Source organism: Aulonocara stuartgranti, assembly GCF_965226115.1.
Source record: "Aulonocara stuartgranti genome assembly, chromosome: 2".
NCBI classification, from domain to species: Eukaryota; Metazoa; Chordata; class Actinopteri; order Cichliformes; family Cichlidae; genus Aulonocara; species Aulonocara stuartgranti.
Window position 1 is genome coordinate 9,289,540 of NC_138940.1, and position 24,754 is coordinate 9,314,293.

Below are 24,754 nucleotides of genomic sequence, written 5' to 3' on the forward strand. Positions count from 1 at the left end.
CATGCATAAATAAAACACCAGACACTTTATTAGGTACACTTTATCAGTGCCAGGTGGAATCCTCTTTTGCCTTCAGACCTAAACTTGACTTTTTACATGTAAAAGTTGACACGACAGCATCACACAGTTGCTGCAGATTTGTAGGCTGCTCATCCAAAGGTGCTCTGTTGGACAGAGATCTGGTGATTGTGGAGGAAGTTTGAGTACAGTGAACTCGTCGTCATGTTCAACACACCAGTCTAAGATAATCTGAGCTTTGTGACATGGTGCGTCATCCTGCTGGAAGCAGCTGTCAGACAATGGCTACACTGTGGTTCTAAACAGCTGGATGAGGAGTAGTGTTTAAACAATCCTCAGTTGGTAAAGTCTAAAGGACAACATCCCCCACATCATCACACAACCAGCTCTAGCCTGAACCGCTGATCCATGATTTCAAATCCTGAACGTTCCAGCAGAAACTGAGCCTCATTGGCCTGTTTCCTGTTCCTAGCCATCAGGAATTGCACTCGCTGTGATCTTCTGCTGCTGTCCATGTGCGTCGAGATATTGTGTATTCAGAGATGCTCTTCTGCATACCTTGGTTGGAATGAATTGTTATTTACTTATTAGTGGTTACTGTTGCCTTGCTTGAATCAGCCCGTCCTCTGACCTCTGGCATCAATAAGACACTTCTTCTCAGAAAACTGCTTCTCACTGTATATTTTCTCTTTTTCAGATTCTCTGTAAACCTTATAGATAGTTGCTCTGGAAAATTATTTTAGCAGTTTCTGAAATACTCAGATCAGCCAGTCTTTCAAAAACAACCATGCCACATTAAATATCACTTAAATCACATTTTGTCCACATTCTGATGTTTGGTTTGAACATTAACTGTTTATCCTGACCATGTACATGCCTAAAGGCATTGGATACTGCCAAGTGGTTGGCTGAGTGGCTGATTAGATATTTACGTTAGTAAACACTTCAACAGCTGTACCTAATAAAGTAGTCAGTGAATGTGTATGTTTTTTGTTCTTTTTAGATGAGAGGAAAAGGGCAAAGTGAATAACTTCATGTCAGCAGATCTTCTGTGGCCACCATAATCTCGAATCTTTACTGGATACTGATGTTTCTATGTATGATTTAGTAAATATAAGGGAGATGGAAAAGGTGATGGGGTGTCCATTCCTATTCATTTACTTCAGCACACGAGATGAAAATTAAATTAAATTAAAGTTCCTAGCAGCCTTTTTGGCTTTTAGTGCGTGTTTCAAACACAGATTTTTTTTCTTTGTTAAAACCACCCCTGACTGTGTGAGATATTCGTCGGTGTCATCACCATCACGATGAACACAGATGGAAAAACTTCAGCCCTGCCTCAGTTCACAGAGAACACGTGGGCCGACTGTAGGAGTTTCAGGAGCTGATGTGAGGAGAAAAATCATGTCATCTGTATGAAGTAATGTCAGAAGACAAATCTGAGCTGCAGCTGTTTAATGCCCGAGAGAGATGGAGGGCAATGAGATCATATGCAAATCTCATATCATCATCTTCATTTTAAATAATCCCTTTTTTTGTGAACCTTAGTGACCTGAACCATCAAACCATGCAGTGGAAACACTCAAAATTACTTCAGGGTCTGAAAGGGAAAAAAGGAAACACACGTGAAGCAAAAACGTGAAACTGATTTCATCCTCACATATTTTATTTGGGATTTCAGAATTTATTCGACCATATTTTCAGTTTTTACAAATCTGTGGAGCCCCTGAGATCTCATAAGGTGACTTTTTTTTTTTTTATCTTACTGGAACAGTAAAACATCTCATGCATTATAAAACCACTAAGTAGTTGCGTGCAGCCCCCAGAGCTCAGCGGGTCAAGTTTTAGTTTTACCTGAAGGCCATACAATGAAATTCATAGACAGGCAGTGTGTTACAGCAAATTATGTCCATGTGAAAGAATTATAAATTGTGGCAAGCGTAGCAAAAACACCGTTATCTATACAAGATAACAACTCTTTCACAAGAAAAGACCATGCAAACCAATTATTATATCATAACAAGTCATTAACTTTGTTCATATTATTAACTCATTTGCGCGAGACAGTGACTGATTTGCACGAGACAGCTCATTTGCATACGACAATAACGAAGGTGACTCCGCTTGCGCGAAATGTGTTCTTTGCACAGGAGAACTCATTCACATGGGATAATGTCTGGTTTGCACGAGATAATAACTGAAAAATCTCAAAATTCAGTGACAAAACACAGACTAACTTTCTGTGTGGAGCTTGCGTGTTCTCCCCGTGTCTGCGTGGGTTTCTTCAGAGTACTCTTGCGTTTTCCCATAGGCCAGAAACAGTTGTGAATGTGAGTGTGAATGGTTGTCTGTTTTCTGTGTTAGAGCTGTGATCCAGGGTGTACCCCGCCTCTCCCCTGTGACAGCTGGGATTGGCTCCAGCCCCCCACCCACCCATGAAAACACCACCACTCTCAACTGGATGGATGAGCGGTTGAGAAAACGGATGGATCAATGGTTGTTGGTATATATAATTAAATGAAATTAATAAAATAATGACTTATTCTGACAATATAACGTGATCAAAGTAAGGGATTCGCACCAGATAAAAGAGAAATATTTGATCGACTCGTGAAGAACAATCTACACATAAACCAATAATATATCGATCATCATCGGTGACTCGTGAATTCAAAGCAGTAGTCTCATGTTACTGCAGGGTACTCTTAAAAACTTCAACTTGCCGGGGAGTATTTTACACAATTGTACTAGTACTTCTCTGCAACAAAGGATTCTCCCAGCTCTGCTCTGGTGCGCCCCTCCCCATCCTCCTCGCCACTCCTCCTCTTTCTTCGGTGTATAAAGCCGGACTGTCCTGGTCCCTGTAGGGACCGAGGGCTGCAGAGAGGGAAGGAGGAAAAAGCACAGGAAGAAAGAGAAGAAGAAGCACCAGCAGCAGGTTTTACCTCCAGAAAGTGAAGATGAATGTGTGCGCGCTGGCCCTGGGTCTTGCCCTGGTTCTGACCGCGTGTGTGGCCCGGTCTCCGTTCCAGGCGGTCCTGCAGCACAGCCGGATCAGAGGCCGGACGCATGGGTGAGGTTTTTTTCTTTTTTTCTCTCCTGAATCTAAGTGACCCGAGCCGAGCCTGGTCCTGCCCGACTGAACCTCAACTACTACTGAGCTGATCAATAGAAATGATCAGAGAGTGATCGATAATCTGCGGGAGTGTCAGTACTCTGGTCCTTTAGTCACTACACTAAATGTACTAAAACTTCAGCTTTAATAAAGAAATAAAAGTCCCGGTTTGGAAACAAAGTATGAAAATAAAAGTACTTCATTACGCAGGAACATGACGTGTATCGAATATTTTTACTGGAGAAATAAAAAGATTCCTTCTAAGGGCGACTACTAGAAAGTGACTGAATTTTATTGATTGATTCGTCATGAATATACTTATTTGCTGCAAATGAAAAACAGATGTTCTGCTGATTTTTAATCTAGTTCGTGTTGTGCAGCTTTTTTCTGCACTACACCTCAGCTAAAATATTCATTTTACTCACATCTGTCTGACGGTTGTTTCTTATGGCCTCACTGTGCAGGGAAAAGCGCGTATCTCCATATTTGGACAATGGTTGTGATCAAGTTTATTCAAGAACTACCACTTCACGTTTTCCTCATGATCTCAAAGCGTATAATGCACTCCTCCAAAGCACAACTGGAGAATTGAAAATCAATAAAGCAACTATTAAATGATCAGAGATGATAAAAGGACAATTAAAAAAAATAATTTTAGAAATAGTCGGAAGGAAGTCGCTGACTTTTTGAGCATCATCTCCTCATGTGATTGGTTCAATGTGTCTGTTTGTTAGCAGGACTGCCTTTAAAGTTCTGGATGGATTCACTTGATGGGTTTTTGTTAGAGGTGGAGCTCTGGCCAACTCAGGTGATTAATGTTTCGAGTCAGTCCACATCTAGTCATTCTTCACTGTTGTGGGATGTGACATAATTGAATATTTGTTGTCATATCTTCACACTTCATACAAATACAACTGAAATATACACACAAAAAGGGAGACATCCTGGTTCTTCTGAAGAAAATATGAAAAAACTAGCCCAGCTCCAGATATCCATCTGAATCCAGGGTTTCAATTCGTGCCAGGTGTGGTGGTAATTTTCATCTCTCACTGGAGTGACACGGTTTCTTGTTTCTTAAGCGAAGGATCTGAATTCTTCTTTGTGTACTGCAGTACGATATTAAATATCCATGGTTTGGGGGGGGGGGGGGGGGGGGGGGGTGTCAGGGTTTAAACAGCTGGATTTCCTTCACAGACAGGAAACCAGTGCCAGCCTGAGCGAGTCTGTGTGAGTGTAAGCCGAGAGTCAGCGTGTGAGGGTGTTACAGTGATCCGGCTTGTACTCTGTACTGGTTGATATAATCTGCCATAACTCTTCATGTTCAATTTAAGTTAATTTCTATACCTAAGCTGAAGACCCTACGATGTTAGAGAAAGAGCTCCAGCAATCAGTCATCGACCATTTGACAAAAACCAGTGCCAAAACCTTTATAAACGACGGCAGTTTCACTTTTAAGTTTAGTTTCCATCAACTTTAATGACCTCAACTTTTAGAAAAAAGTTTTTCTTCACGTGTTCTGTTTTTTGTTTTTTTTTTAACAGCTATAATAGGTTTACAAAACGATCATAGAAAAGTTCTCAGAGGAAAAAACTCCCGGTTTCACTGTCACCCTGACTGGAATTGAAAAAAGCGATGTAAACTGTGTTCATGTACAAGGACAAATGCATTTTCCTAAATACTTCACATCTGGCTGTGAGCCCAGGCTGGAAGGGAAGAAGGGCAGACAACATTTTCTTAGTTACCAAACTAGAAACAACACTTCAGAAAACGGTTGCTTACTTGGTTTCCGCACAGAATTACCTAATATCAGACCTCCTCCTCCTCCTGCCTTCTCCTTCTGGCTCCTCGATGGATATAATCACATGGGTCAGCTAGTGGGAACTGTAAGGTGCCATTACGTAAATCCTCATTTGGATAAACAGCTTTTTCAATTCGGGTCAACAACGTGACAAATTCCTAACCTGCAGAACTCAAACTGAGATCATTTTAATCATTTTGACGGTTGTTGCAGAGGGATCAGCCCTGCAGCCATGAACGATCTGCTCTTTCATGTATTTTACTGCTCTGTTTGTCCTTTATGTTCTGAGTTTGGGATTTCTTTGTGGATGATTTATGGTATAGATTGTTTTGCTTATTAGTCATGCGTGTGTGTGTTTTGCACAGACGCCTCGGGAGACAGCCAGTGCAAATTAGCTTAGGCTCTAAATTGTGTGGTGTGGTTCGTCTTAATATTTATCCCTATGCAGACAGAACAACACACAATGAAACGATATGCATGCCGACTGAGATCACAACATTGTGCTTGAGTGAGTTTGAGTGTTTTTCTTAATTGGGGATAATTATGTTTACCAGAGTTGGTATGAACTGAATTTTTGACAGTCCCAGTTTATCATTTGTGAAACCTATGGCTGTCAGTCTGTTTCAGTTTATGAATTGATGACTCAAATACTTTGATTTAGACTTTTAACAGAGCTTCTACGTGTCTCTGCTCTCACGCTCAGGATTAGCGGTTTACTTAAGCCGACTGTCTCTGTATGTTGTAAATGAAAGTGGTTAATAAGTATAAACATTTGAATTAAAATAAAAATTTTCCTCTTTGTCTCTCTTCTGTTTCAGACCCAATGTTTGCGCCATGCAACAGATTAAAGGCACCAGCAAGAAATATTTCACCAACTGCAAACAGTGGTACCACCGCAAGATCTGTGGCAAACCCACGTAAGTCCCACCGACTGCACTTTTTGCCATATTTACCATTTTAAATACATTCTTAGTTTTCCTTAAGAAGCAGAGCACAGGTCGACTGCTTCTCACTTTTGGTTACAACTGTGGTTCTGAGTTGATTTTTGTATTTGATTTCACCCCAATCTGTTAGTTTGACTTTAGTTCTGCTAAAAAGAGAGAGTTTGTATTCAGATGACAGAGAAATGTCCTTCTCCCTAGGTGTACTTGCCTCTTACATAACCTCAGAATAAAAAGAGCGAAGCACAAACTTCAGAGTCAGTTTACATCTGAGGCTGAGACTCCACTCCCAGTCTCATGAGTTCATTTAAAGGACACGTGCAAACATATACATTGACTTTTCTGATATATTTCACTTCCTTTGGAGTCCTCAAGTCTAAGTCTAAAGTCTCTCGAGTTAGAGTCCGAGTCATTAATTTAAGTCCAAGTCAAGTCTGAATTCCTTCAGTGTTTCCTACCTAAAGCTTCATTTCAGATCAAATAAGGTTGAAACACAGAACTCAGTCCCCAAACTGCGGTAATGATGTTCTTCAAAGTATATAAAGCAAGTTTTTAATTTATTAAAAACACTTATTCATCCTTTGAAAAGTGAGTTTAGCTTGTAAAGTCGTCCAGAGAGTTTCTGAAAATTATTTAAACTGCAATGAGGGTAGCTCTGAATTACAGTCATGCCAGTTTAAAGTCACATAAGGATACGACGCAAGGACAAAGTAGATGTGAAACTGAAGCTTCCAGCCTTATAAACAGTAAAATGTTTATATTATTTCGTAAGGACTGCAGAGCACATCCAGTGTTTCCATGTAAGCTGCAGCGATGATGGCTGTAACCATTGCCAGTAATAAACCAGAAGGCAGAATGATAAACAGCATCCAGTGTCCTAAGAGTGAATCCAGATACCTGCCTATGAATCACACTGTGGTCCAGAATAGGAAAACAAAGTCCTCTTCACTTAGCTTTATTTTACAGAGCATAGGAATATGATCATAACAAGACTTTTAACGTAAGGCTAGTCTCTACACATTCACTTGATAAACAAAAGATCCCTCCCAGGTGAATGGCAAGACGCTGTGGGGTTGCATTAGGAAGGGCATCCAGTGCATAACTCTACCAAATCAAACGTGGAGCTACCTGCTGTGGTAGCCATTTCTGTCCAAATCTGCCAAAACATGCCCACATATACCTTTTTTATTTTTTGTTCTGCTCTGACAATGACATAAACTAAGTTCCATCTGTATTTGGTACCAGTTTTAGATCACAGACACCCTGATAAAAGAAACTGAGGCTATATATACACTCATAGTCACTGACAACAGTCAAGATAAGAGAAACAGGTGGGCAACAAGAAACAGCTGAAACTAATCAAAACAAACACACGAGGGAAGTAAAACTGAATACAAGACATGAGAGATACTTTAAAAATAAAAGAAGTGCCTCTATGTGGCTGTAGCTCAGGAGGTAGAGGTAGAGTGATGTACTAAAGTTAGTGGTTCAGTCCTCCAGTCTGCATGTCAAATATCCCCAAGTTGGTCTATTGCATCCACTGAAGTGTGAATGTTAGATAGAAAGCACTTATATTTTTCTTTTTAAAAAGTGATTGGTGAATGAGCCAAGTAGTATAAAGTGCTCTGAGTGCTCAGGTAGTGTAGAAAAGTGCTATATAAGAACTGTCCGCTTATCATTTAAAGAAGATAAAGACTTGGGGAAGAAAGAATAACCTAAACAAAAAGAAGGAAATATTACTTAACCCAGGAATACAAAGCCCAAATCCTCAAACCACAAAAGTCCTTAAAAGTGACTAAAACCTTAAACAGCAGCTAAACTACAAGACTTAATCTAAACCTCAAAATGACAGAAACCAGTTTGTTCTTAATAAACTCATCTCTATTAATGCATCCATGTACATAAAGTGAAAGCCTTTTTGTTGTTGCTGTTGCTGTAAGTGTCTATCAAATCCAAGTCTTTGATCAAAGTTGAGGTCATACACTGGAAATCAGGCAGTATAATAAACAAGTCTGTCAGGTGAAAAGCATCCACAAACAGGAAAGACCTCATGCACATCATCTGAACATTAGGAACACAAGAGAATGCACATAAAGTTTGAGAGGAAATTTGGGAGTGGAAAAATCAAATACTGTTGATTTTCTTGGCTTTTTTTGTCACGAGGTCAAGTTGGCCAGTCAGACAAGTCATTCCAGAACCATCCACAAACACTTGGATTAAAACCAACTTCACTTAAGAGCTGATTTTTCCCATTTGAGCTCCATGAGTGCCGAGAAACAGACTGCTTTTTTACACCTGCTTTTGTGAGAACTCATCTCATTTGGCCTAAAGCTAAACCTGAGCCCAAGTGTGAACAGTTCTAAAGTGAGGGCCAGAAAGCCCTAAAGTCTAAAACTGAAACTCGTCCTCACAGGAATAGACAGACACAGCACTCTGCTTTAATCCTGTCCAGCTCATGAGATCTGCAGCACAGCTGGCCTCTGCTGCCTCATTAATAATGTGGGTGTGTGTCTCTGACTGTAAACCACTGAAATTTACTGTCTGCATTTACTTCCCACCTCCATCTTCAGCCCAAAGAGGAAAAACCTTTCTGAACATTAAACGCCGCATTTGATTTTTATTTTAAATCCGGATTTCTGCTTGGTATGTGTTTGGAAGGCGCTGCAGAGGAAACGTGCTGCTAAATCCTAAAATCCTCCCAGACTCTTTCTATGGGCACATTCTTGAGTGAAACGCAGCTGGCTGCGGAGTGTCCCTGCAGAGCTGTGAACATGAGGAAGGTGACGGTGGGTGAGGAAGATTTAAAAGACAGGAGGCTTATTTTTCATGCATGTGTTTATACAGACAACACTGTTTAACAGGAACACAGTGATACAGTTTACTTATGAAGCAGCAGTTGCAAATGCTGAATCAAAATGACAGAACACATAAACAGGGATTTGGACTTGAAGCCTCTGCAGTGATAACAACAGCTTTTCTCCTGATTAATCTACATAACATTCATCACTACAGGCATTAAATCTCACTCAGAAAAACTAAACTCTGAGTTATATCCAGTAGCCAGTTTAGCAAAGCAGTAATCAGCTGGACACATGAAACTAAATATGATTTAAAGGCTGTTTAACCACATTTATTCAGTCCACTCAAGCTTTCCCCAGACTTTATTAGCTTCTCTTTTTCTAACAAACTCAAACATGAATATCAGTGTTGATTTTTAAATCTGAACATTTGCAACTTGTCAAGCCTCTGACAGCACATTTTACCAAACACAAACACCCACTGTCAGTGTGAATGCATTCATGCCTTCAAAATGTGCCAGCAGTTTGTTTGTTTGCTGCCACTTTAAACTCAGCTTTGGTCCAATATGTAAGAGGAAGGTGATGGATGTTGTGGAGAAATGAAGATTTCTCGACGGGAAAAACTAAACTGAGACAAAAAAAAATCAACAAAATACAAAAGAAAAAGAAAAACTACCACCAAAACAGAGTACACAAAGTCAGAAGGTATGTGGTTAATGTTGTAAAAGCGTCTATTTGAACCCAGACAGGGTTAAAGTAGCACCACAAAGGAGCAGTCAGAGGAGATTTATATCTGCAGTCGTTTAGATTTACTGGTAAAACTCTGCTCTGGGACCGCCCCACCTTTCCGTGTGTAGCACAAAGAGCCTCTCACAGATCAGAGCAGGCGTCAGTGACAGCAGATATGACGCTGAAACAAGAAAAGAGGGTTGCAAAACAGCTTGCAGAGGCATAGTAAGTGTGTGTGAAGTGTTTAAAATCAAAATAGATGAAAAAGTGGATTTGTGGAAGGGTATCAGCTAAGTCATCAGCTCGTGTGGGCTCAGATCAATTATCAATGAGAAATACTTTATTTATTCCATATTTGGGGAGATTCTTTAAATTAGATCAGCAGATCGTGGCATCCCTGAACTCACGTTATAACGCGAGTTCTTAAATCGGAGTCTAAAAATATTAATTCGGACATCTACTTTTATTTTTAAATGGAACCTGAATCTTGGTGTCTTGGGTGACTCTTCCATCCATCATCTCTCCATGAGCTCTGGACGAGGAATGCTTCACATGTTAGAATTATTGGAGCATTTAGTCTGGATTTACACAGATGATGATAAAAATAACAATTTTAAAACCTTTTTGGTCTTTGTCGCTCTAATTTTTAATATTCAGCAAGCCAGATAGAAGAGCTAAATATCAGCCCTGTCTCTGGTTAATGTCTTTTTATTTGCCACAGTCTAGTATCAGCTGATCGGTTATTGGTGCGTGGTGAATTCAAACCGAAGGCGTTGGTGTTTCTGTCACAGATTTATCATGAGGCAAACTTATGGAAATGTCCGCTTCAGCAGTTTAACAGACAGCATAAGAAATGATTCATAACTTTGTTTGCAATGTTTCATTTACTTCTTCTTTCTTCTACTGTAATTCTTCTTAGTTAGTTTCTGTTCCCTCATCTTCTTCATCTCTCAGCCTGCTCCACTATTTTCTTCTCCCGTCTTGTATCTGAAGATGATCCTCCTCCTGTCCGCCACCTCTTTCTGTCTCATACTGTTTTCATCTCTCCTGCTTACTCTGTGTATTTATTCATGCATTTGTGAGGCTCGTCCTGTGTGTTTGTGCATTTCCTGTCCTGAATGTGTCCAGTCAGGATGTTGGACACAGCCTTGACGCAGCTCACAGTTCAGCCTGAATGTTTCTCACAAACAGATTCTTTCAGCTGGCAGCAAATAGGACAGAAAGAGGAAGTGAGACTTTCTGTGGACATTTGTAGGAAGTGAAGTTGCTGGAGGACCCTGACGCCCCATGCACACAAATCTTACAACACCCACAGTGTGGGTGTGGAAACACTGAGCTCTTATCTCTGACAGTTTAGTTGGATTTACACTGGTGGGGCATTTTGAGTCTAACAGTCATGTCTTTGTCTCTGCGGCTTTGGACCCGTGGGTTTCTGTGGAGGAGGATCCGGAGGTTAGAGGTCAGCAGAAGGAAGACTCATAACTCCCATCGTAATTCACTACAACCCCCCTCTGAACCCCGGGTCCTCAAAGTACCCTCTGTCTGTCAGACACTAATGCCACATCTGTTTCTTTAACCCTAAGTAATACTGCTAATAATAATAATAATACTTACAATAACAGCACTGAAGTAACCATCTTATTTATGTTATAAAGAACAAAAGATCTAAATATGCAGTTAAAGGAGGTAAAACTATCCAAGTCAACAGGTTTTCAACTGAAGGAGGCAGCTGTGCAGATTGTGAGAGTTCATTCATTCCACAGTTTAGGAGCTAAAACAACAAAAGCAAAATGCGTTAAAGGTTTGGAGTCAAACTGCGAGAAGAGACTTTGTGTCAGCCTACAACTGCTAAAACATGGCTCAAAGGTCAGAGATGTAGCCTGGAGATGTTTAAAGCTCAGCAGCTGGGTGAGATCTGATGGGGGGATTTCACTCTGGTCTACATATCTTTATCACTGTTACATTACTTTTGTCCCTTTGATCTTCTTGCTGTGATTTCTTATGTGTCAGAACTTTTTATAATAGTGCACAGAGGTCTGGTGTCCAAAGTTATTCGCTGATCTTTTGCTACCCAACCTAGTCTTGATAATTATTATGAAATCTGAGAGCTTTGAGGACTTTCCAGATCCTTGTAGCCTTTGGTAGCTTCCAGAGCTCCACAAGTTTTGAGAACTTCAAAGACTTGAGACCTCTGGTAGCTGTTAGAGGTCCAAGAACTTTAAGAGCTCTGAGAGCGTTGATCACTCTGACAGCTCAGACACCTTCAAGGGCTCCACTAGCTTTCAGAGCTTCAAAGGTTCAAGCTCACTTCTAGCTTTGAAACCTCTGAGAGCTTTGGTAGTTTTTAGAGCTACAAGATTTTTTAGAAGCAATTTAGTATAATTTTCAAATCCTTTATTTGTAAAATGCAAAATAAAACTGAACTTTCTGTCCTTTTTGCCCACATAATAAGGCATATAGCGGTACACACTGATGTACACATGAAGTTTGGAACGCTTGACTATGATTTGAGCTGTGTTATGTTTAGACTTTGATTATTGGGAATGTGTGATGTGGTTTGTAGAGTCTGGATTTAAACTGTTAGCTGTTAGCTTGTCATGACTGACTTATTCAGAGTTTTTATTGAGATGTTAATAAAATCAGTGATCTTGCACCTGTGCGGTGTATATGACACAGAATTCGGTCAGAAGATTAGATTTCTGGCTCTTAAATATTGTGTAAAAGTATTAATTTTGTAGAAAAAAAATCTAGATCATTAACAGGCATTTTTGTTAAATAAAGGGCATTTCATTTAGAATTAACTAGCACACGTTCACAATAACCAAGCTTGTGTAACTCGTCCCTTAATTGCCTCACTGTGGTGTCTAACTTTAATTCATCAGCTTTAGTTAATAAAAGTTTCTCAAAGACAAAATTTGTACGTGTCCACCTTGTTTTTACATTCTGGAAATGACTTTTAATCCCTGATGAAACTTTTCTCAGGCTTTTCATGGCTGGCAGTTTCATGTTTGAAGCTTCCTCTGACAATCTGAAGGATGACGTGCTGCTGACTGATGTGAAAGCATTTCTTTTTTAAGGTTTTCATCGAGCAGCTCGATCCCGGCGGCAGAATTACTGCAACCTTGCTCTGTTTGTTTTGTCATAAATCCACAGCAGCCATCTTTACTTATGTGGAGAACAAAAGGGACCTGAGTTTCCATCTGCTTTGATAATCAGTCCAGTGTGTGTTTGCGCACATTAACACACACACCATCAGTAGCTGCTCTTCACATGTTTGCACTTATGTGATGAAGGCTGCGGGAGCTTTGGGAGCTTCCTTTTTCTCTTTGTCGACGTTAAACTTTATTATAGAGGACCTGAGAGCAGAAATAAGACCTCTGTCCGCAGACGGTTTAAGTGTTAATATGGAGCAGTGACTGGTTGGTGGTCCTGGCTTCACTGAAAGATTCGTCCACTAATCGCTCTGTTAAAACAAACACAAGAAACTCAGAAATTCATAATGAGATTCCTCCATCAGGGGACTCTTCCCATCAGGAAAATTTATATATTTAATAAATTTGCCAGTCAACCTTCCAACAATTGTTGACTCGTAAAGCTGAAGAAAATACACATCTGATGTTTATAGACTCAGAACGTCTCAGAGAGAGGACATAGTGGAGGAGCTGACACAGGAGGAAGTTTAGGAAATTGATTTTTATAGAAGAATTCAACTGCTGGCAGACTGATCAATCAACGATTTATCTCCAGCTGCAAATTAAAAAGTTCCCATGTCATGCAACATAGAGGCAGGCTGACACAAAGAGGTTGGCTTATACATGCAGGATAAATATTAAATATTAAAGCGACACAGGTGGTTGTAGCTGCTGGCTGTCTGCTAGGCTTCACCTCAGCTAATCTGCTCTCCACCTTCTACATTCTAACTACGGTGTTCAAGACTCAAGACTTAATCTTTGGCCCACTGTTATTTCCAACGTATTTCTAATACATGTAGCTAGAGCTTTCATAATGATAGTATTGTCACTGTCACTGTGTGTCATTGTTATGTCCCTCTGGAATTCAACCCCAGCAAACTGCTCGATAAACAGACTGACCAAGAAGTTTTCTTCAGTTTTGATTCTGTCTTTTATAAAACAGTCTTTGAAGACGACATTCAAATAAATGAAGAATTACTCTGTCATACATGTAATCAAAGTATTTGTCAGAGCTGAGAAGCTTTTTTAGTGAAGGTTGTTGAGCCAACGGTTGATTTTTTTCCCCCGCTGAATTATGTTCATTTGCTCTCAGTTTAAAAGACACTGACTATTATGGGTATGCAGTCTTCTTCACTACCTTTGCAGTGACATAATAGTTCAAATCTGCTTTGGTTAAGTCTTAATCACCCTCAAGCTGCCGGTTAAACTGAAACTAGTAATGTTCATGTCCAGAACTATTCAAACTGCAGTCGAGTTGCCACTTTTCTCTTCATAATGACCTTTTATTTTGTAGTGGACAGGAAGTGAGGAGCTGGATGGGGGCTCCTGCCCTGGTTTTAGTGTTTTTCCTGGCAGTGGGTGCAGGTTTCCTCTCAGACGTCTAGTCTGGTTGCAGATTCTTCTCCTCTCTGAGGAAATGAGCTTTATGAGCCCAGACGGCGGAGCCACATTTATTATGGAAATCTCAACAGGAAGTCCTGAAAGCTCCATTCAGGCTGTACGCTTCATTGCAGCCCACATGTGCCTGTAGCTGAAGTAACGTTCTGAGATTTTTCCAGCAGACAGACCTCCACAGGTCCTCCTGGTCCCACAGTTACTGCTTGTAAATCCTGCTCAGTGGGTGCACTTCCCAGAGTGACCACTAGGTACACTAGGTAATCAGAGTCAGAATCCATTATTAATCCCTGTCACTCACAGGGTAACCCAGCCATAAGCCATACTGTTCTTTCTCCTTATTTTTTTTTACATCCAGACCATAATTTATAAAATAAACTGTGTTTTTTGGATTTTTTAAAAGATTTTAAACTACAATCTGACACCATAAACTTGTCACCAAAGCATTTCTTAATTTCCTCCTTTCTCAGACAAGTTTATGTTTATAATGCGAATTCCAATTATTTTTAATTGTTTTTCAGACATAGAGGAACCTTCTGCCCACCATGAAGAACAGATTGTGGACAGACTGCGAATGTGTTGGTGCAGCGACGAAAAACAGTCCCATACATACAGCTTTACAATGAGTAGGAATAGTAGATGTGCTGCTTCCACTAATGTGTGACATGTAAATCTAGCACACATAACATGATCTGCATGTCATGACTGAAAAACTCTTCAGTCAGTGAGAAACTGGAAAAAATCAGAGGGCAATTAAATGCTCTGGATGCAGAATAATTTTTCTGGTGGAATACACTTCAAACTGTGAATCCAAAACACTCAGGGAAACACAAAGCCTTTCCTTGTCTGTTTTTCTTCTCTTTTCCATAATTTGCAGGCAGCATGTCACTCACCTCATCCACTCTGTGTCCAAATGAGTCATGTTTGGGCGCTCAGAAAAGGGTCATCAGCAAAATTCAGTGCTCACCTGTCCAACTGGATGATATTGGCTGTAGTACAGCAGCGTGATTTTTCTCTGGCTAATATTGTGGCCTCAATAGGTCCGACTTTTCCAGTGATTATCCAGAGGGTGTGCCCATTCTCTTTTGTCTTCTACATACAAATGCTTATTTAAATAGGTAGATTGGTGTCATTTGTACATAGGCACACTGAAGAGCCACCAAACAGGCACACATGGAAGGATGATGTTCCTATCATATTGCCATTCCACTATCTTATACTTTGCCTTCATTCAGCACTTTGACATAATCCAGCAAAGAGTTGAGCTGCCTCTGATTCAGATCCAGCTCTCTCAAAGTCTAAGTTGCTTTTGAAGACATCTTTGGTTTCAGAGTTCCCCTTTTAGCTTGTGTTGTACAATATTAACTCCTTCCATCTGATGACTTACTCAGGCTGAAAGATGTGTAGGTCTTCCATTCAGCTAAAGCCATAATACAGATAGTTTTTTGTCTTTTCTTTAGATAAACTAGTGGTTAGTGTGCAAAGTACTGATGCAGTAAACAAAGGTGGGTCTTCAGCTTTGTAGAAGCTGTTGTTTTCCTGGACAAACAGGTGGGTTTTGTTGAGTCAGGTAAGGGCTGATTGGTTACTGGAGCTCTTTTTTTGTCATTTCATAAGACCACTTGCACTACCTGCAGACTCTCAGGTCTGCTCATGCAGCTCGTAACTTTATTAGCATAATTACTGTCAGACAGGAATTTATGAGTATCCTGTAGCAGAAACCCTACAGACAAGTTACGAGCTCCTGATGCGGCAGAGAGTTTTATAGAGAAACAGGAACATGAAGTCTGACATGAAGCCTCTGCTCTGACGTCAGGGAATACAAGAAGGTCTACAAGAATCCTCATGTTCTCCTGTGTTTTTATGTGTTCTCTGCAGGGTGATCACCTATGAGTGCTGCCCTGGTTATGAGAAGATTCCCGGGGAGAAGGGCTGTCCTGCAGGTATGACCTCTCACCCCTTACACTAAATATGTTTAAAACATCTGTTGGGATTTTACTGCAGAGAGTCATCAGCTGGGTTTGTTTATGTGCACCATTGCAGCGCTGCCTCTTGTGAACATCTACAGCACTCTGGGCATGGTTGGCGCCTCCACCACTCAGATGTACTCTGATCGAGCCCAACTCAGGGAGGAGATCGAAGGTCCAGGAAGCTTCACCTTCTTCGCCCCGAGTAACAAGGCCTGGGAATCTCTGCCAACAGTCAGTACACACTCACACACTTTTACTGCAACCTCGCGCTCCTTTTGTGAGGAGCAATCAGCGATGGTTCTCCTGCTTAACTCATTGTGTGTCGTTTGTTGTCGTTTTCCAGGAGATCCTTGACGCTCTGGTGAGCAATGTGAATATCGAGCTGTTAAATGCTCTTCATTACCACATGGTCAGTCGCCGGCTAACCTCTGAGGAGCTGAAGCACGGATCCACCTTCTCCTCCATGTACCAGGACGCCCCCGTCCATATACACCACTACAGCAATGGGGTGAATGAAGACATACTATTGTTATCCTGTAACTCTGGCACAGGAATCAAGTTTAGCTGTCATGATAACATGAATATAGACCAGAGAAATTTGTAATTAATGTGAAACCACCGCAGGAAGAATCATTAGCTGAGACAACCGACTTTAGTCAGGGTTCTGAGTATTGATCAGCTAAGCTATTGCTCTCCCTTCTCCACAGAGGACTTTGGTCAGCAGTTCCAGTGCTTGTTAGGATACTTTTTTTTTTTTACCAGACTGTCTCCAGGCTCAAAACTGAGGGTGTATGTACAGTCTTGCTCTGAACATCATTATTATCTTACATTAGGTATCATATCACGTGTATGATCATCAATGTATGATCATCAATGTATGATCATACACATAACTGTTAAAGGCGTAACACAAATATTTGCAGTAACAACACATTAATACATTTTCTTCTTATATCTACAGATTGTGACTGTGAACTGCGCTCGTCTGGTCAAACCTGACCAACATGCCACCAATGGCATCGTGCACGTGGTTGACCGCGTCATCACAGCCATCTCCAACAACATGCAATCAATCATTGACATTGATGACGACCTGGAGACTCTGCGTGTAAGTCCATTGAATTTAAAATCCTTTTGTTGTTTTAAACCTTTGGAAAAAATTGTATTAAAACAGCCTACGAAATTAGAAATACCTGCTTATCTAAAAATATTTAAATGAAGTTGTTACATGAACAGCTAAAGGAACTGTAAAAGTTGTGTAACAGCTGGTGGAACATCAGCCAGCTAATTAGGTTCATTAGTAACATGACTGGGTATAAAATGACTATCACAGAGAGTTTCACCAGGCTGTGAAACATAGCAGGGGCAAATACCTCAGCAGTTTAAGAAGAACATTTTTCACCATAAAATGACAAAGAGTTTGATTCCATCACAGTAAATCATTAAAATATATCACAAGGTAAAGTATCAGTAAAAATTCTAAAGTCCCATGAACTCTCCTTCTGAATCTAAGGTCTACCCCATTAACTGGACCTGCTAGTCCATAGTTGCTGTTGCAGACCTCTATGGGACATTGTGATGGACCGAGTTGAAAAAGCAGGAGGAGTCACAGGAATTATTACAAAAATAGGGTTTTCATTTGTGAACCCAACCCAAAAATTATATTTACAAAAGTCATAAATGTTGAGCTCATAAAAGAGGTCAAAGAAACAAAACTCAACTCAGGCAAAGACTGCAAACTTAACAAACCAAATGACTGCCCAAACAAACATAAATGACCTCCACATGAAATTACACACGAGGGTATATATAATGGCTGATCAGACCGTTGAGACACGAGGGGTAACTAAACAAAACACAATCATAAACAGCAAACAATGCAGTACAGTCTTGTTTGTTAATAAACTAAACACCAAAGAAGGAAATCAAAACTACTAAACCCTAAACTAAACTCAAACATTTAATTAAGTAAATGGTAAATAGCCTGTATTTGCATAGCGCTTTACTAGTCCCTAAGGACCCCAAAGCACTTTACACAACCAGTCATCCACCCATTCACACACTGGTGATGGCAAGCTACATTGTAGCCACAGCCACCCTGGGGCGCACTGACAGAGGCGAGGCTGACAGACACTGGCGCCACCGGGCCCTCTGACCACCACCAGTAGGCAACGGGTGAAGTGTCTTGCCAAAGGACACAACGACCGAGACTGTCCAAGCCGGGGCTCAAACCGGCAACCTTCCGATTACAAGGCGAACTCCCAACTCTTGAGCCACGAAGTACAACTACTTTATTTGTAAATTAAAGAAAACACACATTCACCCTTCAGCAGGAAGTGGTGGTGCGGTCCAGTTATCCCTCTTTGCATTTAGTTGTTTCAAACCCTGGCCACCGATGCAAGCTGCCGTCAAACATGAAAGAAGAAGAAGAACCCTGGCCACCACCTTTTGTCTGGCAATTTAGAGTGTGGCCATGGGTATGTTGACACTGGGGAAAAATCTTTTTCACAGAAGTTGTTTCTTATGTCAAAAAGACATTTTTAACCACATGCTCCACAGTAACAGATTCTGGGTGACTGCTGTCCATATCTGTCACATACAGAAAACAATTAGAGAGCTATGAAATCCTGAACATTTAGCTTTTCTACAGCAATAGGTTTGCACGTCCCCAGACACTTGTAGTAGTTGTAAGTTCTGATGGAATAAGCAGCTTAAACTCTTGTCTCTGTTTTCTTGTATATCTCATTGTCTGTGTTTCAGACGGCCTTTGCTGCTGCAGGTCTCACCACCATGCTGGAGAACGAGGGTCATTACACGGTCTTCGCTCCCACCAACGACGCCTTCGAGAAGATTCCTCGGGAGACCCTCAACAGAATTCTGGGAGACCCCATAGCTCTAAAAGGTGACTGGCACAAGACACTCTGACTCCTTCTATCTGGCTCTGTTTATATTTTTAATTACTTTTGTATGCCCCCTCAGACCTGCTCAACTACCACATCCTGAAGAACATGCACTGCGCAGAGTCGATTGTGTCAGGAACACCAATGGAAACGTTGCAGGGAACCATGCTGGAGGTCGGCTGTGATGGAGAACACGTGACCCTGAATGGCAAAGCTATCATCACCAAGACGGACCAGCTAGCCACCAATGGAGTCATCCACTACATCGGCGAGCTGCTCATTCCTGACTCAGGTAATTGCACTACAAACAATACTACTAATACCACAATGCTTCACCCAATATAGGGAAGATATTGCTGCACAAGGAATCCGCACAAAATAGTCCTTCAGTAGTGGTTTTAACATAAGCACTTGGAATAATCATGGACTCAGAGTTGAATTATCACCTTCAGGTCATTGGAAGAGCTTCTGTCTTAGCAGGAGATCCAAAAAAAATCTCATGTTTATTATTTTTACAGATCTTTCAAAGTTTAGGGTCCTCACTGAGACTAAGAGACAAGATCCGTCCACTTCTTGGATCTCTACACCTGGGTGGTATTCAACCAAATCAAATTTTGGTGTTATGAAATCACACCTTGAACCAATTGATTGGGCCGATGGTGGTGTCGAGTGACTATGGGACCAATTATATTAAAATAAACCAAGTCACATTTGTCCACATTGAGTACCACTGGAAGTGAACAATGGTGGAAAATTTACAGTTACCATTTTTAGGTTAGGGTTAGGGTTACCTAAAAGGATTATTAGTTGTACCAGAGATAGTATTAATACTTCTTTGTCTCTTGCAGCTAAAACTCTCCTGGAGCTGGCTGAAAGTTCATCTGTTTCCACTGCGACCAGGATGTTTGTTGAAGCTGGTCTAACCCCCCACCTGACCGGGTCTGAGGCTCTGACCATGCTTGCTCCCCTGAACGACGCCTTTAAAGGTAACGTGTGGCCCCCAAAAAAGGCCTTTCCTGCCATCCTGTAGGGATAATCAGAAATGGGTATGAACAGCCATTGTTTCCACGTGTCTAACAGGAAGTATGACAATGACTCCCAGCATGAGAAAATTAATGAGTAATCACGTCTTGAAGGAGCAGCTGTCATCCAAGGCTCTATACCATGGCCAGGAGTTGGAGACACTGGGAGGCCTCAAACTCAGAGTCTTTGTCTACAGAAAAGTAAGAACTGACATTTCTTTACTTGGTGGTTTGTTCCACAGTTTGTTAGAGACACTTTTCAGATTCCTTGTGTCTCAGACTCAGTTGTGGTTACTAACCATAACTCTCTGTTAGGGCGACTGAACAGCCAAAAATCACAAATTCTAGAAGTGTACAGATGTGGTTAGGAGTACTTGGAATTCACAGGGTAAAGAAGCAGAGTAGTACTGTTTCATCATGTGTCAAAATACAGCCATGAGAGTGTTTAATTGGACCTGAAACAAGTTAAATATTCTGAATGCAGAACAGCCAACTGTTCAGCTGTTTGGCTGAATTGAGTGTGGATAGTTCTCTGCTGGATCAAGAGGCTGTTCACAGCAGATGTTGCTCTTTTATGTGGTTTTGTTTTATGTGATTGTTTGTGGTCAGAACAGGAAGCTGCTGCTGAAGAATCAACTTCTGATGGAGCTGCTGCCTCCGTCTGCTGCTGCCATGAGGAATCAAACCGCCTCCATCTCCTAACGAGATGCTGGTTTTCATCTCTCTTGAAAACCTCTTTTCTTTATTAACTTTAACTTGAAACATGCAGACAGAACTTTATTGAAGTAATAAATGAAACACAATAAATGCTTATTTTCCCATGATTGTTTGGAGCTGAACAGTCAGCATCACCAGTTGCTGAGTAGGCTAGCCAGATTAGTCATACCATGTCACTATTTTGGGTGATTACTTTATGTTGTGCACCCTCTACTTGGTTGGTCCTTGTTTGTATTGTCTTAGTTCTTCTTGATCTCATTATTGACTTTAACACTGTTGATCATGACATTTAATTCAAAGCCTTTATGATTTCATTGGTTCAGGTCAGAGACCTAAACTGTGATTAGTAGTTAAAAAAAATCCAACCAGGGGTTCCTCAAGGCTCACGTTTTGGCCTATCTTCAACTTGCTGATTCTCTAACCCAGTAAGACCGCTCAAGTAATCAGATGCAGATCTTTTAACGGTTCCCAGAATCAGATCTCAGCCTGCTGAGGGTGCTTTCAGCTACTGTGGTCTTGTTCTTTGGAACAAGCTGGCTGCTGACCAAAGGTCAGTTATAACTATGTCTACGTTAAAAACCTTTTTAATCTCACAAGCTTACACCTAATAAGTTGATACCTATTTGGCCTCTATCGCCCCTGTATTGAGTCACTTTGGCCTTTACCCCATGTTAGCGTTGCTGGTTCTTGTGTGCTCCCTTGCACGCTGTTAGCCCTTGTTTGGTCCCCGTTTCTCTCCCCTCCGTTGACCCTTGTTCTGCCCTTGTTAACCCCTCTCTATGTGTCAGTTTTAGTTTTTTCCTTAGGCTCTCAGAAACATACTTTGCAAAAGTCAAGTCAGATAATCGATGAATGACCGAAAAATGAACTGATTTTGTAGTGGATTAGCTGCCTCTCACACTGATGCTTTACGCATTGATACGTCCTAGCAGTAGTATTGATTGTGCTCTGGTGACACAGGATGTGAGGCGTTTGTGTTTCTGCTCGTTTCCACATGTCCCAGGTCTGGTTTGTGGGTGGTTGTCTGCTCGGTAATGAACTCTGCAGACCACATCAAGCTTCCTGCATCCCACAGTGGTTAAGTCTTTCCATACTTAACCATTGTGGGACTGTGTGTGGTGTGTTACCTCATTTAAAGAGGATATAAACCTGTCTACTTAGCCACAGAGTTACATTACACCATTAATTGTTACATTTTAATGTGAAGTATGTTTTAAGGTTTGTGTTTGACACTTTACATTGTAAAGATAAGACCAACATAATATCCTACACTAGACTCTAGAATGTGGAGACAGTAGCATGAAAAAATTCTTAGTCATCTGTGATTCCCTCAGGCCTGTAGTCAGGTTTCCTCCGCAAGTCAACAAACATTACAGAGAAGAAGCTTTAGTTGGTCAGGTTTTTTAATCTAAGCAACATAATAATAACTAGAAGGGTACCTTCAAAATCAAGATGGTCAAACTCAGCATGGTCAGTGTGAAGGTTAACAGGTTTCCACAACAAATATTAGATCAACAAATATATCAGAAACACTCTGGCTTGCTAGCAGTGGTATCTAAACAGTATAATAACAGTAATAATAATAACTAGAACTCGTTTTTTCTGATTCCAAAGCCCAGTGTTAGGTATTTAAACACAATTTTTTTTCTTTGTAGAACCTTTGCATCGAGAACGCCTGTATCGCTGCGCATGACAAGGTTGGACGCTATGCCACCATGTTCACAGTGGACAAAGTAATCACTCCACCAATGGGAAACATCATGGATGTCTTGAAGGCCGATGACCGCTTCATGTGAGGATCTGTACCATCTGAATCATGTTTCTCTGATGGAAAAGTACAGCAAAAACACTCCCTGTCACCTATTGGCAGTTTTAATGACTCTACAGTGCACCTTAGAGGCACAGAGCAGCAACTGCACAAACTATGATCAGTGAAAAAGGGTTTTTTGTAGTTTGAAGCTCCAAAAAAGTGAGTCAGCTGTTAGCCTAGATTATCATAAAGCTGTTAGTTTGGTGTTGCATAATGACTGGAAGCAGAGGTGTTAGTGTGTTGTTGTGTAGTTGCCATTCGAGCTAACATCATTTATTGCTGTTTTCAGCACGCTGGTCAATGCCATCCAGACAGCAGGTATGACCGAGCTTCTGAACCAGCAGAAGGTGTTCACCTTCTTCGCTCCCACCAACGATGCCTTCAATGAATTGCCGCAGGATGAACGCAACAGGCTGATGCGTGAGTTTTGTTCAACCACACAGCTTCTCTTTATTCACATTCTTAATTAATCCACATGGACAGTTTCCACACACGTGTGGAAAGCGTCTATTTTCTTTACAGCAGTTTATACTGAGAGGTGGTTTGTAGAGATTTCTCAGGGGGGCTAATTTTCTGCTCTTTGTTTGGACTGAACACGCTGAATGTTCACAAACTGTTTGTTTAATCTGCTGCACAAACAGCAGCAGCTTCCACCCTAATAAAGACATACAGAGACTCTGCTCTGATTCCAGTCATCTACTGACACGGGGCAAAGCAAGTCGTGGCTTATACCAGAGCTTAGCATGAAGAAGGAAATGAGATCAGACGCACAGTAAGAACCGTTTGTGTTTCTGTGTCCAGGTGACCCTCAGCACCTGTCAGGTGTGCTCAAGTATCACCTGGGGGAGAGTATGCTGGTGAGCGGTGGCGTCTCCTCTCACACCAGGTTCCAAACTCTGCAGGGGGAGAAGCTAGAGCTGGGCTTGGTTGGTTCAAAAACGTTATTTAAAAGATGTCGAAATCTTTTTTGTTTAAATACACAGTTTATTATTATTGATATTATTATTATTATTATTATTATTATTATTGTTGTTGTTGTTATATTTTGATTATTCATCTCTAATTTGTCTATTTTATATTTGTTTTCAATATTTTATTCAGCACTTTGTATCTTATTTCACATTTAAAGGCATATTTAATTTGTGTTGACCATAGATGTTGCACAGTATTGCTGTCTTCTTAGGAATAATCAGCGAGTCTGACGCCTTTCTTTGTCTCTCAGCGTAACTACACGGTTTACGTCAACAAAATCCCCGTGGCCGACGCTGACCTGATGGCGACAAACGGAATTATCCACGCGGTCAACAGCATCATCAGACCTCTGCGTGAGTACCGTGTTTACAACATCGAACTATGGATAAGATAGTTGTATTATTGTAGGGTCTATCTTACAATATAAAGCGCCATGCAGCCACTGATGTTGTGATTTGGCGCTGTATACATAAAATTGAAGCGAAGTAAGCAATTTTCAAATGTAGACCTGTCCTTTAAAGCTGACCTGGCGTTTTTGTGTCTTCAGCTCCAAAGGTGGACAGAGAGCAGAGCGACGGACCTGCAGCTCCTCTCAGAGCCATTCCCGCTTCCAGGGTGAGAAAGGCCTTTCTTTATGCCAAAAAACCTTTTCACAAATAATCTGAATATCACTTTTGCACCTCAAAATGTCCAAAATCCTGAAATCAGAAAGATTGATGTAATACCTGTCCTCTGATTACTGAATCACATGTTTGGGCTGCAATGCCCTCCTTTGTGTCTTGCAGGCAGACTCCAGGGGCTTCAGGAACGGTGAGTGTTTGTAATGTCTTCATGATATGTTTAGTTCCTGCTGCACGCCACTCTCATCTGAATCTGCTCTGCTTCATTCTCTGTTTCTTCAGACGATCTCTTCAATAAGGTTCTCAACAGTCACTCCAGCAAGATGATCAGCCGGAGGCAGTAACACTGCCAAGAGGGAAGACGACAAGGAGAAAAGCAGAGGCTCTCTAGAGAGGGTCAAAGGTCAAGTGTTAAATCCTCTGCTGCGTGGCCATGAGAGGATCTGAAGGTGATTTTCTGGTGTAATTCATGTCTGGAAAAGAAGAAATGTGTGTGAAGACTTTTTAAAATTGTTCCTTTTTTATTTTTAATCAAACCAATGTTGTTTTTTCTGTGCGCTGTAAAAAAAAAAATATATATATATATATATATAACAGCTAGTTTTTACTTCCATAATTCAGAGTGTGAACTTTTGTAAAGTGTGTTTTGTACTCGTGTTGTTCTGCAGCATGTCAGAGCTCGAAGCAACCATAGAGCTGATGGTTTCTGTGTGTGTGGTTTTTTTTTTTGTAAAATAAAACCGAAAAGTGAGACCACA

General features: G+C 40.9%; 1 protein-coding gene across 1 annotated transcript; it reads left to right on the forward strand.

The window, feature by feature from the left end:
• Positions 1 to 2,842: 2,842 nt before the first annotated feature.
• tgfbi (transforming growth factor, beta-induced) lies at positions 2,843 to 24,754 on the forward strand. Its single transcript, XM_082506983.1, has 17 exons — positions 2,843 to 3,091; positions 5,750 to 5,848; positions 15,864 to 15,928; positions 16,029 to 16,186; positions 16,299 to 16,463; positions 16,917 to 17,063; positions 18,716 to 18,857; positions 18,935 to 19,147; positions 19,704 to 19,841; positions 19,936 to 20,078; positions 22,250 to 22,386; positions 22,694 to 22,824; positions 23,206 to 23,330; positions 23,627 to 23,729; positions 23,924 to 23,991; positions 24,162 to 24,186; positions 24,279 to 24,754. The coding sequence occupies exons 1-17, from the start codon at positions 2,979 to 2,981 to the stop codon at positions 24,338 to 24,340; spliced, it is 2,034 nt and encodes a 677-aa protein (XP_082363109.1). The 5' UTR covers positions 2,843 to 2,978; the 3' UTR covers positions 24,341 to 24,754.

Coding starts and splice junctions, on each gene's coding strand:
- tgfbi (XM_082506983.1), top strand. CDS start 2,979: ATGAATGTGTGCGCGCTGGCCCTGGGTCTTGCCCTGGTTCTGACCGCG. Junction 17,064..18,715: donor ACGACCTGGAGACTCTGCGT/GTAAGTCCATTG, acceptor TCTGTGTTTCAG/ACGGCCTTTGCTGCTGCAGG. Junction 18,858..18,934: donor AGACCCCATAGCTCTAAAAG/GTGACTGGCACA, acceptor ATGCCCCCTCAG/ACCTGCTCAACTACCACATC.